Source organism: Rhipicephalus microplus, chromosome 7 (genome assembly GCF_043290135.1).
Source record: "Rhipicephalus microplus isolate Deutch F79 chromosome 7, USDA_Rmic, whole genome shotgun sequence".
NCBI lineage: Eukaryota > Metazoa > Arthropoda > Arachnida > Ixodida > Ixodidae > Rhipicephalus > Rhipicephalus microplus.
In genome coordinates, this window is record NC_134706.1 from 121870849 (window position 1) to 121888342 (window position 17494).

Here is a 17494-nt window from a genome sequence, read left to right on the forward strand (position 1 = left end):
CCATGGCGATAGTGGAACGCCTTAACGCTTCTCTGCAAGCCCTACGTTGGCTACACTGTAGCTCATAAATCACGTGGTATCAAGAACTGGCCTCGAATTGCAGATATCATCCAAGAAGATGACGGTGTTTTCATAGACATCATCGCAATGCGCTCTCAACGAGCGCATTCTTCAAGAGCCTGCGGTTTGGATTATGATTGTTGACAAGAGAGGAGTAAGCAGGTGTGCCAGTGCGCCCAAGCATGTCTCGCTTTTGCACAGTCTGATAATACTTAGCGTCTTTGGCAGTTGCTGTTCATGCATAAGGTGATACCACTTCTACTCCGCGTTCTACATGCATAAATAAACTTCGACTACAAACAAACTCAATCAGAAAGACAAAGGGTTAATTCGCTAACGAGGAATATAAAGCGGCAAAGATGTAACAACAACCAGGTGGTCAAAATTTCCGGAGCCCTCCACTGCGGCGTCTCTCATAATCATAGGGTGGTTTTGGGACGTTAAACCACACATATCAATCAATCAAATGTAACAACAAAAAAGAACGTGTAAACGCATTGAACAAACGTGTGAAAAGAATTGCCACACACTCTGTGATTTTCACTCTTTCCTTTTGCGAGTGCGAACATGGCCTTAAAATTCAATCGTGAAGCGTCCTCTGGGTTTTTACCAACGTTCTTTTGTCTGCCTTTTGTGAAAGTTTTCATGAATACTAAAGGCATTCGGCACACACCAACAGTGGGGCGTGAACCGACAATGACATGGTAAAAACAATGCCATAGGAAGCAGACCATAAAAATGAAAAACATGAAACCAGGAAATAAGAAATAATGTTCTTTTTCCTTAAATTCATGTTCTCTTCGTGTAGTTTCATTTTTCTTCTTCTTCGCGTTACGCTACGCACCCTAATTAGGTAATCAAAGCCACGATTTTCTTTTAGAGCATCAATTTAAGGACTCGTCAAAATAATCCACTGTATCGTTGGCACGTTCCTTATTAACGAGGTTTGTTAATGACAAAACCTCGATTCTTGGTTGCAAGCTATACGTGATGACGCCATCGGGCGTGCTGCGCTTGGCGCTAGAAGTTGACGAGGAAGAAGTTTGGAACTGGCACAGCCGAAATCAACATGGCAGCAGCCACTGGGCGGGGGGAAACGGCCGCGGAGACATACTCGTACGACCGCAACGCCGGCGACGGCCATGGGCCAATTCGCGGAGCAGCGCTTCCAATGTCCAGCTGTGCCGTGTCGACCGTGGCGTTGGCGCGCATTCGCCGGGAGCTCGAGGAAATCCGGTACAGCCCACTGACCAACTGCTCCGCGGGGCCCGTCAATTCGGGCAACTTGTTCAAGTGGACCGCCACCATCGTGGGACCGGAGGAGACGCCGTACGAAGGCGGTGTCTTCTTGCTGGACATCACTTTCCCTGAAGACTACCCATTCAACCCGCCCATGGTGAGTAGCGCTGACGTCATCCTTTGAAAGGAGCTTGCGTAGTGAGAGAAAAAAAATATGGAGGTCACCTTGACAGAGAGGTGTGTCCTAGTGGTATCAAGGAGGATTTTAAAAAATGCTGGAAGGGAAGCGCCCACAATGCTTTGCCAGCAGAAGTGAAGCCAGTTTCTGCCACTGCCAAGATGGCGGAAACGCCTTTTTTCTGGTAAAGCCTGCCTATATATCAAGTTGCCTTGATATGTTAATGTAAACGCTACGTTAGTTAGACAAGATATAGTTGTTCCCGACGAAATTACACACAGAAACGAGTGTGAATGACTGAATCTCCAAAGAACTTTGCCTCAAATTATAGGCTTACTGAGGACAGTTAGTAATACCAAGCCGCTCTTGGAGCACTATGTAACCCATAAAAGTTTCCGCACTTAAACTCGTTGTGCGTGTGAGAGAAACGCTCCGTTCTTAATACAGCCTTTCCTTCGACGATGGCACACACGTTTTTTTTTTAAGTAAGAGAGGGACAGCTCAAGTTTCTAGTTGTTCCGTAATAGCCATGCGCCCACTCTAGTACGCATGCATAAGCCTTATGCTGGACAATGTGATTAACTTGATTCATTTTAATTGTTCTTTGACTTTTAACATTTGGATACCCAGTGATCAATTAGATCTTGGTGCTCATTTGTGAGACGTATACGCTGTCTTTACTTGTTTTCGATGTTTTGTTTGTGTATGTACAAGTTAGGTGTACAATAAACTTCCATTTTTAATCACTGAACAGTGATACCATATCATGCCCCTAGTAAGAGGGCCACCGCAGCCGCCATCTTGTCATAGGCACGGCTTCCTTCCTGGGCAATCAGTTCCACTCCAGCAGTTTAGTGGTATTCGCTCGTCAGCGTTCATGTGCCCTACTGTATTCCTTCGATTAACTGTCATTCGCGCGCTTGCTGAGTGGATCTCAGAGGCAATGCAAAAGGAGCACGTGGATGAGATCTTTTTTATCAGGTGTCGCAACAATCTGAACTGGTCACGAAAGAAAAATGTCTGCTTTTCTGGCAAACCCACTCATAAACGTTCCCTAATTACGGTGGAGTTGACCTCTGTGTTGGGTAAACTACTGCTTCAATGTCATACATATTCAATAACGCTCTTAACTTAGACGTGACCATTGGTTTCATACCAGTTTTATTTTAAATATTGAGGAAACTTGAAAACACGAATTCCTTTATTATTTGGATGAGCTCATAGGGGCTTTCTCGTGGAAGCCTGAAAAATAAACACTTTTATCTGCAATGTAAGGTAAAGCTCATGTGAGCGAATTAAGCTTCGTATGTAGCGCCAGGCCACTGAGAAACTGGGCAGGAGTGAGGCGAGGAGGTAAGGGCATCACAGCTCGACTAACGTCAAACCCGTGGAGGAGAGAAGGATGAAATTTGCTTTCAGTTAGCGCGCACTCCGCTAATCTTTATTAAGCGTCAACACACAAGAAATTGCTTCCACTTCGCGGCTACAATATCTGAGGCTCTGCTTGATTTCATTTTAAAGCAACTGAATAAGCTGTAATTGAACGCATTCTGTGTAATTGAACGCATAGGGGCCCCAAAGAAATAGTGACAAGGCCACTGCACATGCGCAAAACCCAAACTGCGTTTGGGTTTCGTGTTGCGGACGCTATTTATAAACCGGAAGCGCCAAGCCTACGCCAAAAGTTCTGGGTCGGACAAACGTGACGGCACCCACTGAGGTGACGGCTCTCGGCCAAGGCTGGTATGACATAAAGTAGGAGCAGTGTTTAGAGCGCCGCAGACCCTATTCGAAAACTCATTGCTCCTGCTTGACCGAAAGCCTCCATACGCGAAAAGTTTTAGGGCCCCTATTCGAAAACTTTCTAATGACTAGCTACCCTATTACAAAAAGCACCTATTGGAAGGGCTCCTTCGAGACATTTAGCGGGTCGTTAGGAGCCGTCTCGCTCTATAAAAGCTACCGCGACACTATGTGCAAAGTGAAGGTCGGCCGCATTAGTTAGTCTTTTAGCCCTTCAAAATTCAAAAGTAAGATGTTTTATGTATTGTGCAATTTCAGCTATAGTGTACATCTTCCCGTCGTAGAGGTATTGCTGTTGCACTGTCCAACTAGAAAATGCAGAGAAGTATTTCTGGGCTTGCTAGCATACCTTAGGAAATATGAAGTAGGCGTTACACATTCTAAATAAACGAAAAAAGTGTACATTTAGGTTCTTCTAATAACATCCCCTAAGCTATCCTCGGCATTAATTTCTGTTAAATCTCATTGAAGCTAAATAAAGACTTCCATCATCTAGAAGTCTGTAATATATTGTCTCTGTTCCATTAGTTCGCTTGTGCGTGCGAATCGTCACCTCGGCCTTTTTGTACACCTCGGTAATCACTCTGATCTTATCTCGGGGCTTTCGAAGACAGCCTGCACATTCAAAGTTCAGTATTTATTTTTCCAGCCTTTTTGTAGACTTTATTATCAGTGAATGAAATCCCTTCAATGGTGTTTGCCACTGCGTGATACATCGCGACAAGAACTACAACGTGGACACAAAACACACGCAGATATATTGTGTTCATTTACGCCTATAAGTGTGCACGTCACACTTCGACTTTCTGGAACTTTACTTTAAAAAAAATCTGAAGTCTTTCTCCCGTCGTGAAAATGTGAGCAACCATGGTCTCGCATGCGTGTGCCAAATCTATTTCTTTTACACTTTTTTTTCAGGTCATCCTCTAATTGCCTGTACATTTCTAAACAAAAAACTCCCAAGCATTTCCCTGAGGGTGAACATGGTTAAGTGCGAATACACGGGGTGATGCTATGAGGGGTATTTATTAATTCGCAATAATATATTTATTAATCACACTATGGTGCCTTTATGGTGTAATGGTTCCTGGGAATCGCAATTTGATCACTCGGGGGAGTTTACGTTAACGCACTGGCGAATGCCAACGGATTTTAACTTTACTCCCCCTCACGACCCGCTCTCGATGGGAGACTGGGAGAGAAGGCGGGCGCGCGAGAGAGAGGGGTGCGCGCGCAGCTGCAGCGAGCGAGGAGAGCGGAGGAGCGAGCGAAGGGGGAGGGGGTATAAGGCGCGTTACTGACACCGATATCAGCGTCGCGTCCGTGGCTTATTCGGTAGAGCGTCGCGCTGCGGCCCGCCAAGTCCTCTTTCTTTTAAAGATAGAGAGAAGGCTGCGGACGCCGCTGACGGCGGTGAATGGTTTGGGGTCGCTTATAAAGTGTATTCACACTTAAAAGAAAGTCCACGCAGAACGCGTGACCATTTCGTGCGTTTTTTCTCCGCGGCGCAAGCTAAACGTCTACATTCGTTTGCAGGCGTGACCAGATGACACACTTCCCAACGCGCTTGACAATTCAGTGTCGCTGTGGCAACGAAAATGAATTATTTTGTTCAGGTGATATCTTTATTCCCGACAATGCAAACTGAGAATTTTCATAATGACGGGTGGCAAAAAAATGGACCAGCGCTGACTTCCAGCTCGTTTTTATTTTCCTATGCACGACTTATTCTCAACCACAAGTTTGCAAGGTGAGCTCACGCAGTACGTTCGTCAGCCCTGTGCCTAACCTTTCAAAAGAAAAAGGAGGTGAAAGTATGCGTTGCTTACGTCTGTCGTTAGAAATTTAGACCTTTAGGCCTTCTGTTTTTTCCGGAGTAGAGTGCAAACTAGCTCGGTTCGGTAAGTTTTTCAGATCTGATTATTTGGCATACTCTGGGATCAGCAAACTCTGGGATCAGCATAAATAAAATGATTTACAAAGATTTTGCACCTACCAAGGACTATTTATTGTGTAAACACCAATATATCAGGTTTATTTCGGTGTGTATTTTTACAAGATAGATACTACAACTAGCAATGATTGTCTTCGTCTCATATTTTTTTTATTCGTCTATAGTTGCAGTCATTGATTGATTGATATGTGGAGATTTAGCGCTCTAAAGTCGCCATATGATTATGAGAGAAGCCGCAGTGGAGGGCTCCGGAAATTTTGACCACCTGGGGTTCTTTAACGTGCACCCGCATCTGAGCACACGGACCTACAACATATCCGCCTCCGTCGGAAATTCAGCCGCCACAGCCGGGCTTCGATCCCGCGGCCTGCGGGTCAGCAGTCGAGTAACTTAGCCACGAGACCACCGCGGCGGGGCGTTGAGGTCATTCGCAATGACAATGGAAGGACAACTGGCAGCGCTTCGCTATTAATTGAAATGGTTATTCTCCACTTCCGATTTCGAAATCCAACGCCTGACATGCTTACTACACTACACTTCAATGCTAATAGTGAGCTGTGGCTCCCTGTCTATTCTAATGGTTCCAAGGGTATACTTATGACTAGCCTGTATTGGAGACGGGCGGGCTGTTGTAAACGAAATTCTATGAATGCATGGTTTCCACGCATCATGTGTTTAGTAAAGCAAAATATTGCTCGAATGATAACGGAGGGTAACGAACCTCATGAATGTAGATATTGGTGTGCCGGGCGACAGAGCTTTTAAATTGAAATGTGCGATTGCTTGGAACTTGCAATCAGCTATTAGGTTGCAGCACTTCCGATAAACCCACGCGGTGTTTGTGTTTCAAATTTGTCGCGCAATCTCTCGCAGGTCAAGTTCACCACCAAGATCTACCACATCAACATCGTGGCCGACAAAGTCATCTGCCTAAACATCCTCAAGACTCACTGGACACCTGCCTTGACCGTTTCAGACGTGCTGCTCTCGCTATTGTGCCTGCTCAAAGAGCCATACGTGGACAATCCCGCTGACCGAGATGTCGCCGCTGTGTACAAGGAAAACCGTGCTCTCTACGAGAGCACGGCACGCAAGTGGACTGCCGAACATGCAAAGCTGTAGAGGCACTGTGCCCTTGAGCAGGACATGCTGGCAACAGCGGCGTGCAATGGTTCGTGTCGAGTCACCTGAAATAAATGGCTGCCAAGGTTTCCAATTCATTGAAGCAAATATTGTTCTTCTGTAGTTCCAGGATGAGTGTCATCGTCAGGTCAACCAAAAAAATTCACAGCGTATCCATGGAGGGAGTGATAATGACAGGGGGCGAAACGTCTATTCGTCCATCCGTCCGTCCGTTTGTCTGTCTCTCTTTCTGTTCGTTCATTCCTTCGTCTGTCTGTCTGTCTGTCTGTCTGTCTGTCTGTCTGTCTGTCTGTCCGTCTGTCTGTCTGTCTGTCTGTCTGTCTGTCTGTCTGTCTGTCTGTCTGTCTGTGCATTCGTCCGTACGTCCGTCCGGTTACGCCTGACGCAGGACAAGGTTGGACTAAAAATGGCTTCGCCCTTTAAAAATTACACGATCTCCCACTAAAGGTAACCTTGAGTAGCAGAGAAAGCAGCGCATGGGTCGACTCAAAGTTCCATTCATCACCGGCACCTTGCCCGATGTTAACGCATCCTTGCAAGTTGAGGCAACCATTTGCAAGCTTCGTCGCCTATAGGGGGCGCAGTGGGTGATTCGATATGGCGCCCACAGAGAGTATCAGAGTGTGTCTTTCACAAGATGCCAAGTGCGTCCTTCACAAACAGTTACATCTTTCTCTCGGTTTTACAAACAGTTACGTCTTTGCACTCTGCGTCTTTCACAAGAGGCTGAGTGCGTTTTTCACAAACAGGTACATCTTTCTAAAGCATATGGGATGGCCTAACCTGCCCATCCCCACTGCGCTGTCTACAACTGTGCAGCTCGACCTAGTGATGGCATACTGGGTGCAGGCCAAGATGTAAACATATGCGTTTCTCACGAGGCGAGATGTAGCGGTGACCATAAACTGGGGCTTGACGCAAGCGAACATCAGATATTCTCGTTTTCTTGCCTACGTTGCTGCAGTCTCTACGTTGTGGCACCGACGGGAGTTGGTGCTGATAAAGTGTGCACTGCGCACGTTCATCAGTGATGTGACCGACTTGCCGATTCTCAACTTCACTATCCATTCTTTTTTCCTCGCTTCATCTCTTGGGAAGGAATTGAGGCTGACTGTCGCCGATGCTCTGTTTGTGCACTGCGGCACGTAGCACATGCGATTGCTTTTGAAGCCTTTAAATTTAGGCATTTCGTGGCCACGATGACGACTCGAACAACACAAAGAAAATTCACCCATGAGCCCTGCCGCCCCACCAACCAATACTCTCTGAAAAAATTGCTCCGGTGGCCGCGGGGTGGCATGACATTCTACGAAACTTGCGAATGAAATCACTGTAGTTAATGTTGCTGTAACGCGTCCCGAACACCTGTTGAAGCTTGCCGTGCGGGTTCATGCCACCCAAACGGGAGCACGTGCGTTCATCGCACGCCTGCAAAATTATCTTTCTCGGCGCCATCACAGGACTACTGAAAGATTGTAAGGGGGATAGGCCCCAATGTCTCACGCAGGCCTGAACGCTCTAGCGCGTGAGCGCGTTCGGTTAGTGCATGGGCGAGCTGTTGAGCGTGCGTAGTAATAGGGGTCTCACACACCGGATTAAACTCGTCCATAAGCTGCTTCGGATCAAAAAGTGGGAGAACGCTTGAACTTTGCTTTTAAGAGTACAACGCCTTAACGTAATCAGGCTTCGGGCACTCCGCGTTTCCAATTGCTAGTCTCGCTTCGGCTGTCGGTGCATGCCTCAACCATGTCATTAGGAACGGAATGGCTGTGTCTGTAACAATGGCAGTTTCAAACTATCGTGGACTTCCTACGGGAAGCACAGACGTTAGAGGGCACCTCACAAGGTTTGACAATTTTGAGCTGACAAGCGCAATGCATATACGAGGCGTTCATGATCACGTCTGCCAAAATTTACAACGCTACGCGCCGCGCTAATGGATCAAATTTCAAGATGAACGTTACTCCCCCTCCCTTCCTCCGACGCGTTCCCAGAGAATGAGGGCATGGCGGGTGCGTATGAATGGCCCTATGTACACGGCAATGCAGTGACGTTTGTCCTTACGTAGACGACTATAGGCACCCGGCAATGCAGTTTACGACATCTGATGGTACCACCAGAACACACAGCCTAGCGAGTAGACGCAGCAAAATCGAACTTGCACATGCATATCATTTTCTTTTTTAGTTGTGAGCAAAGGGGTCACAGCTGATTATGTAAGCGCCCAGGACGCGTTCTTTGAAAACGTGCCAAAAAGCGCACTGACACTTCAGCGTGTCACTGTGTTCAGCGAGCGTTACATTTTCTTAGTATCCCTGGCGGTCGGTACCAACAATACTGAGGCGGCCCAAAGAGCTTCGTCGCGCCCTCTGCAGGGTCCACTGTCGGGCGCCTATGCTCAGACGTTGCCAACAGCGGCATCTGACATGGCGAAAGCTACTTAACATGACATGCGTAGTTTACGCATTTGTTGCTTGAACAGATTAATAGGTCTTAAATAATGAGACGCAATAAGTGAACGTGAGCATTTTTTTTTATTTCTTGTGAACTGCAACGAGATTTGGGGCTAATTTGCTCACGTTTCACATGCGTTAGTGTCTCTGTGGTCAGCGCATCGAGAAGACGACAGCATTAGAACGCTCCTACGCGTTGACGCACTCATTGTGCTCGTCTATTCTACCACGTCAAAGCCAGCGTTTCCAAACCATCCCGCGGAAACAGTCAGTAGACTTCAAAACAACGCTGGTCAACAACAACAAAACAAAAAACGCCACTCCCTTGCATGGGGGTGGGGCTTGTTCGGACACGTCATGCGCACGTGACATCTTGGTCGAATGCCACAGGGGGTGGGGAAGTGATTTGGCCTGCGAAGGCTACGCGGAGTAGCGGCAAGGGTTTCGAGCTCACCTCATCTCATCCTCGTCTCACACCGCTTCTAAAAAAACAGTTTTCTCAGCTCTTAATAAACCGATTCAAAAACTCTTTGTGGGAAAATTTTCCTCATCGGACACCCAACCACTTACACGGTCTAACTAAAAACTTAGTATAGGGTCTGGCGAGTGGCCCTTTAAGGACCCACTACGCCATAATTTTCTTTTCTTTTTAGACTCAGTGAAATGCCCCCTTACGCGTCCACAAAGCAACACGCGAAATAACAAAACTGTCTGTCCACTCTATCGATGATTTTGCAAGTGAGGAGGATTCAATATGGCTGAGGGTTTCGTATGGCCGAGGTCTTTTAAACACCCACTCATTCCACAGTTCAGATTCGTTAACACCTGGTGTGATGTGACGCGTCCTCCAAGCATTATTATATGTTTTATAGAGGCCACGCTCTTTACATGGCACTCACACTGCTTTAACGCGATAGCTTGTTCCGCAGAATTCTGGCATGAGCGTCGGTGTAGGCGTCATTGGTTGTGAATGAAAAATCACCACATGTTTGACCGACTAATTGAGAACTATGTAAATAAATCCACTGATAAAAAAAATTTCCTTATTAGGGTGGACCCAAACGACCTGGGCTTCCACCACACGGCTCCGCATCTGCTTGCGAATACAGAGGAAATAACTTTCTGTGCTTGGAAACGCATTTTTCTGTAAATGCATTTGTGCGAAGCAATCACCGTACTGATTGCTTAACGGTGAGAGGCCAGTTGATATATAGCTTCATCGCTAGTATGACGGGCCTCCTCGCTGTTATGATCTCGCTACGTTGACGGGCCCCGTCACCGTAATCACGATCCCTCTATGCTGTAGGGCCCCCTCACCTTAACGACTGTACTGCGCTGACGGGCTTCGTCACCATAGTCACTGCCTTGTTTTTATAGAAGGGACGTTCGTGCCCTGGCTTGTGTGGCGATGCTACGCCGCACATAAGCTACCTTTTACAAGCCAGAATAGTCGTCGTGCCACCTGATCCAGAGATACATGCACACCTTCCCCATTGATACGAAAACGGCGATCGGCCTTTGACGTAGCCTTTAGCTGAAAGCTTAAATCCTGCAAAGGTGGCAACACTGACTGAGCGCTTCGTAAAAAAACAATTATAGCGATCCTTGCTTTCCACCGGCTTTTGAATAGAATAGGTAGAATGCACATGAATCCATGCTAAGTGATGGTTTATTTAAGACGCGCTCAAACATGTTTCACGTGTTCGCTCGCTTCCCTCAGCAGGCTGCGAAAAAATTCATAATGCGTAAATTAGCAAAAAAAATGCAAAAACAAAGATTGTCTGAAAGCGATCACGGTTGCAATCCCAGCCAAGGTTATTTTACAACACCGTAAGCGATATGACATTTCCATTCGCAGGACGCCTGTCTGCAACTAGAAACCTTTTGCAGCAACTGGTGATTGCCGCGCACGTTAGTGAGCTCACCTGAATATATATTATCAAGAACTCAGCTCCAGGAGAAATCTTTTTGGACACTTAACAGTGCTGCTCCTCCCAATGCGTAACGGAAAAACCACAGCGGCTTCAGGAAATATCTATTACACCTAATATAGACCTTAATGACATGTACATGCAGAAGAAGGCCTCGTTAAAAACACAGCGCTAATTCATACCCTCTGGCGTGAGGTAGTACCGTCTGTTACCAGAATTAGGCAGCTCCAGTAAAATCAATTCATTTTGTTCTATTGGTAGTCATCGGTTGCAATTATCTTGTATAGTTTTCACTAGCAACAAAAAAAATAAAATTTTACTAGTGTTTGCCTAGGATAATCTTTTAACCGTAAAATGTGAGGGTGTAAGCAGTGGAATAAAATTAGTTAACCGCTAGCCATGGGACACCCAAAGAACATTTTTGCACCACAAGGTTCAAATTTTCGCAAGTATTTTTACTGCGTAAGTTACAAAGTACAAAAGTTTCATTGTCGACCCTGCGCTTTGTTTTCATTATGCCACCTGTGTCACGTAGACGGCACACTAAATCACGTGAAGATGCGGCACGCTACTTTTCGACAGTGCCACGACAATCTAACAAGCTGACCAAAGGTTCCGGGATAAACTTCCTAAAGAAATTCCACATGGTCTGAGACATTTCTCCCGCACTATCAGTAAAACGAGGAAGTCCTCCACTCCGTGCTTCTGTGTTATGGTCCGCCATTGATGAAGGAGACCCATGAACTATTGCGAAATGGTCTGAAAGGAATCAAAAACAGAGAAGAAAAATTTGCATTATTGAACAAAGTGCCTAGTGCCACTGGCAGACTGACGTATACACATCATTTAGCTGGGAGCACGCACACACTCAGAACGATGAAAAAAGTCGCAGCATATTCATGGAGTGAGTGATGATGAGAGAGGCGAAGCGTCCGTCCATCCGGACGCACGAGCAGACGGAAGCACGGATGGACTGATGAAGGAACGAACAGACGCATGAACGGACTAACGGACCGTTAAAAGCGCCCATGCACGGACGGACGGATAGAAGCACGGACGTACAGAAAGATGGATGGAAGCACAGATGGACGCACGGACGGACAGATAGATGGACGCATGGATAGAATGACGGACGGACAGACAAAAGCATGGACGGATAGATGGATGGACACACAGATGGACGCATGGACGGGCGGACACACAGACGGGTGGACACATGGACGAACGGATGGAAGCTTCGCCCCACTCATCATAATTCACTTCGTGGATATGCTGTGAAAACCACTAACTCCATCTAGTTTTATTATTCCCAAAGACATATACACACTGCGTCATCTACTGCGCAACCCAAATAGTAGGGTTGGCTAAATACTGTTACTTCGACTGCAGATGAGAGAACTACCCGCGGTATAAGTAACTTTGTTACTAAATATAAACTTCATGCAGTCGCACTCAGGTTGCCCCGAGAAGACTGCGTTTTCCTCGCTGTGGCTTTGGCAAACCTAGAAATCAACTTTTTTCATATATAAGTGGTATAACCTGACCACTGAAAAACGTGTCTGTATCAATTTGTATTCGAATAAATTGTCCTGTTATTTTGTTGAAGATATTTTCTAGAAAGGGTCCTATGCATTAATGTTTTTCTTAGCCAACTGCAGCCATTTCACCATCAGTATACCGCGTTGGTCAGCACTCTCCTGACTACTCTCAATAACTACTTTTTCGCGCAGATATAGCCATTTGTATAAGCCGTGGTTCTATATTAAGGGCTTCTAGCCGTAATAGAAACATTCCTGAAGCCGCTAATATGGTTTGTTCAACGGTCTCAAATTGCAAATGAGAAATTTCTTGGAATATATTGCCCCGTTCCTTTCCTCAAGTTTTGTTTTCACCCCTTTACACTATGTTCAGCGCTAACCGCGCCTACGATGTTTGAGAAGCTTCGAGGCTGTAGTAGATTGTTTTGTAAAGATTACGCCCCCTTCGTGAACCTTTTATATTATTCTGGAACCTACGTCGCCGCTAGGGATAACGCTAGAACATTCGATGGCGAGTGTATAAATGCCGACACGCTTCGTCGCTGGTCAGTTGATCGACGGCCGACGCTGCATTCGCTGCTATCAGTGGAAGTGTGCTACTGTAACCCGACTTTCCGCTTACTGGGCACAGGTTCGCCCAAATAAAGACCTTGATCTGACCATCCAGCTTACTGCCTTCAACCACGTCAGGACCCAACGAAAATATGCAACGTATACACAATAAACTGCTGCAATGACCATGTGGTGCATCCTAAATACATATTGTGTGCCCAATATTTCACGGCATTGCACAGGTGAAAAATATCACTTTTCATTCCTGCCTCCTACGCACAGACTGCCACACTATTTTCACGATGAAAGAAACAGAAACAACGTGAATGAAGCACGTAGATGCACTGCGTGAAACATAAAATGAGAGGTGATAAAATCGTGCGATCGAATGCCGGCGGCGTTGGCTGCATTTTCGAATGGACGCGAAACTGCTGTAGGCCCGTGTGCTTACATTTGGGTGCACGTTAAAGAACCCCAGGTAGTCAAAATGTTTGGAGCTCTCTACTACGGCGTCTCTCATAATCATATGGCGGTTTTGGGACGTTAAACCCCCCATGTCATGTCAGAGGTGAGAGAATCAGTGAACACAAGCGCGTCCACCTCGTTTTCTCTCATACACTTTTTAATTCTTTTGTCCTGGTTATTTAAATTTTATGACGCTTTTTTTCTTCAGGAAGTCCACGTTGGCACAACTACAATGCACGTAATAAATTTTTCCGTCATTTTATTTTAGAATCGTTTTTCTTATCTATGAAAAGAAGACAAGAGCCACGGCATTTGAACTCCTTTGCTTGCGCACAACGACACCGCCACAAGCGTACTGAACGCTACAAAATTAGACAATATCAAGTAATAAGCTAAGTAGTCTACCAAAATTATGAGCAAAAGTAATAGATTGTTTACATCTGAAAGAATCATTTCAAGAAATTACGCAGTAATTGTGGCCGACTTCTCAATAAAGTGCGCCGAGGGCACCCAAGAGGTTTGCTGAGTCACGCTGTTCAGCGTACCCCTTAGTCGTAGGTTGCAGCAACCCGCCAAATTCGGACGCTCACATTCTTACTTTTGAAAAATTACTTGACGTACTTGATTGATTGATATGTGGGGTTTAACGTCCCAAAACCACCATATGATTATGAGAGACGCCGTAGTGGAGGGATCCGGAAATTTCGACCACCTGGCGTTCTTTAACGTGCACCCAAATCTGAGTACACGGGCCTACAGCATTTTCGCCTCCATCGGAAATGCAGCCGCCGCAGCCGGGATTCCAACCCGCGACGTGCGGGTTAGAAGCAGAGTACCTTAGCCACTAGACCACCGCGGCGGGGTACTCGACGTACTTGCTGAGGAATAGTATTGTTGCACGACGTGACTATGGCGACTTGAACTGCACGGGAAGCAGACAAGGACACTCACTGTCTTGCACCTGAAATTCTTTAACACTAATACGAAAAACTAAAGCAAAATAGCATATGTCATCACCGCTCATTCAATTGCGCATAACGGCAGATGCGAAAACGTGCTCGACAGATGGAAAAAATATATAGCGATAATTCATAACAAAACGCTCAATTATATCAAAACAAACCGACCGCATTTTCTGTCTCGAGTACCTTAATAAGTCCGACGTCATGTGTAATTGAATGTCTGGTGAGGACTTGTGTTGTGCTGTTCTCGGTTTCAATTTTCGTGTTAATAAATTTCAGTTGTAAGTCATCGTTGCATCTGTTCGGTTTGTTGTGCTTGTCTGTCTCACGTGCTTTTCAAGTAGCCATGCAATAACAACCAGGCCGGTCGCACACCTTGCTTCAGTTAATATGGCTGCGCATATGTGAACTTTTTATTGAAAGCAGCTCATATGAAATTATTCTTAAGAATACTGACCACACGTATTCGTCAAAGCTTGATATTTACGAACACAAAGAGTCTATCTTCCCAACAAACTCTGTAAGATACTAAAAAGTACACAATATTGAACAAACAAACGGTACAGCCAGTATGCTCGAGCTTGTTTGAACCAAAATCGTTTTACCGAATGCGATGATGCCCACAGTCATAGGCCACCTGCTCAGGAGCTCAATCATTGTTTCCGCGGTATCTGCAACGAACAATCGATTGATGTGTGAAAGTTAATGAACGTCCCGAAAGAACCATATGATTATGATAGACGCCATAGTGGAGGTCTCCAAAAATTTTGACCACCTGGGGTTCTTTAACGTGCACCAAAATCAGGGCACACGGGCCTACAGCATTGACGCCACCATCAAAAATGCAGCCGCCGCAGCCGGGATTAAATCACGCGACCTGCGGGTCAGCAGCCGAGTACCTTAGCCACTAGACCACCGCGGCGGGGCTTGCAATGAACAAGATGAGGGAAGGACTATAGCATTCGCATTTAGACAACATAGCATGCGAGACCAAGCTGTTGAAGAAGCCAGCACAAGCAATAAGACTGCACATAACCTTCAAAATACCAGTCCGCCGCTTTAGCGTTCTTGTTTATATATGCAGTTCTTGGGTAATCTGAAACCGTGATAATATCGGAGAGACCTGAGTCGACAATATGCAACACAGGACACAGACCACCCTCCCAACACTATTCTTGACATGACTAATTTTTAATATCGCGCCTTTATCGATGGATCTGGTGTGTGGTTATTACCATCAGGGTTTTTGGCGACAAAAATACATGGCGCATTTCTGAAAATAGGGTCACAAACAAGCATCTGAATGAACATGTTCCTATTCCATATTGACGTAATGCTCGACTTGGAAAAAGTTAAAGGGCCTTTAATCACGAAGGGATGGAAAACTCGCCGTCATGACCCCCCAAATAATTTTCTGCTCTAGGTAGTGTCCCACATCGCAAGTTGGTCACAATGCAGTAGTGCAGGTACACAATTCACGCGTTTCTCTTTTTTCTGTAACCTGACACATCACCTGGGCGTCGCCCTTTCTAGAACGCACTATAAAAAGAGGAGAATTGAAAATTGGTGACAAAATACTACCAAGATAGCACAATGACAAATTAACGTGTTGTAGGATGCATGTAAAATGGAGTGAACGCACATATTTCGCTTACCAAATGATGTTCAAGCAGGTAGATATGTTCTGGAGAACAAGCTGGATGCCAACATGAGTTCGAACATAGGCAGCCATTCATTATATAACAATATATGTCGCCAACACGCAACTGCCGTTGGCTCACGCTTGAAACATTTCTCAATTCCAGCTGAACATTTGCAGTGCTGTCGAAGAAGGAAGTCGCAAAATACTGCACAGCAAATCGCATTGTTCACGACGGTGACGGTTGTGCCACATAAAAATACTGCTAGAGGAAGTTGCCTCACCCGAAAAGCTTTTCCAAAATAGAAACAATGTATGATTAGTATCATCTGCGTTATTATTTCAGCCGCCCCATCATATCCCGCTTTGAACGAGGCTTCTAAGAGTTATACTGTTCAGCCTCAGAAGTCCTTGCAAGTGTTCAGGCATTTGCAGGAGCTACAATGGAGTGTGTGTGTGTGTGTGTGTGTGTGTGTGTGTGTGTGTGTTTGTGTGTGTGTGTGTGTGTGTGTGTGTGTGTGTGTGTGTGTGTGTGTGTGTGTGTGTGTGTGTGTGTGTGTGTGTGTGTGTGTGTGTGTGTGTGTGTGTGTGTGTGTGTGTGTGTGTGTGTGTGTGTGTGTGTGTGTGTGTGTGTGTGTGTGTGTGTGTGTGTGTGTGTGTGTGTGTGTGTGTGTGTGTGTGTGTGTGTGTGTGTGTGTGTGTGTGTGTGTGTGTGTGTGTGTGTGTGTGTGTGTGTGTGTGTGTGTGTGGAAGGGAATTGGGGATTGAAAGGACGAATAGGGAATAAGAGAGAAAAAGACAACATGTAAAGAAAGAAGAAACATTAAAAAAAGAAAAAGGCCACCTTTTTAGCCATTGAGTAAGGACGCGTGATAACAGTTTTCCCACGATGTCAAGCTACAGCTAGAGTTTGTCTAGACGACCGATGCTCTCCAAGTACATGAACAAAAGATTCGTAGCACGTTTCTGTAGTGTGGGGCAGGCTATAGGTGCCAATACACTGTCAGGGGAGGAAGTTTTCTCGGTTACCGAATGCATGCAATGCTCATAAAGCACACACTCATCAGCATATGCTCTACACTCAAACAAGATATGTTCCCCAGTTTCGATGGAGCCACAGTTGTTGCAGTACGGACTCGCTGACTTACCGAAGCAGTACCTTAAGCTGTTAACATAGGCCTTGTTTACACGAAGACGACGGTATAGCTTTTATTGATGTCGAAGAATTCTGAATGAAAGTCTTGTTCTGAGATAGGGGTCCAATGAGTGAAGGAAGGCATAATGATGTGCCGGAAGCGTCCAGCATCTCTTATTTTCTTCAAACGCAAGTCTTTTAGCAATCTCAGTACCATCTAATTTTGTGAAAGAACTTCGTCTGTAATTGTATTGTCGACGACCTTCGCGTGCTGCTTCACCTGCTTTTTTGTTGGAGAGAATGCCACAATGAGCCGGTATCCACTGAAATTCGAGATAGTTCCCTGCGGTAATAGCCAGGTGATGTAGATATTCTATGTCGAAGGACATGGGGCGCGAATTCGTTTTCTTTAGGAAGTTGAACAATATCTGTTGTGCTCGCT

General features: G+C 45.8%; 1 protein-coding gene and 1 long non-coding RNA gene across 2 annotated transcripts; one reads left to right on the plus strand and one right to left on the minus strand.

The window, feature by feature from the left end:
• The first annotated feature begins 1053 nt into the window (after positions 1-1053).
• On the plus strand, positions 1054-6454 carry LOC142767605 (uncharacterized). The gene is made up of 2 exons (XM_075869614.1): positions 1054-1456; positions 6108-6454. The coding sequence occupies exons 1-2, from the start codon at positions 1130-1132 to the stop codon at positions 6354-6356; spliced, it is 576 nt and encodes a 191-aa protein (XP_075725729.1). The 5' UTR covers positions 1054-1129; the 3' UTR covers positions 6357-6454.
• Positions 6455-11195: 4741 nt separating this feature from the next.
• LOC142767061 (uncharacterized) lies at positions 11196-15991 on the minus strand. Its single transcript, XR_012884732.1, has 3 exons — positions 15934-15991; positions 14884-14949; positions 11196-11520 (listed from the first exon to the last, which is right to left on the minus strand). It is a non-coding gene; the product is annotated as an uncharacterized LOC142767061 (long non-coding RNA).
• Between the last annotated feature and the right edge of the window lie 1503 nt (positions 15992-17494).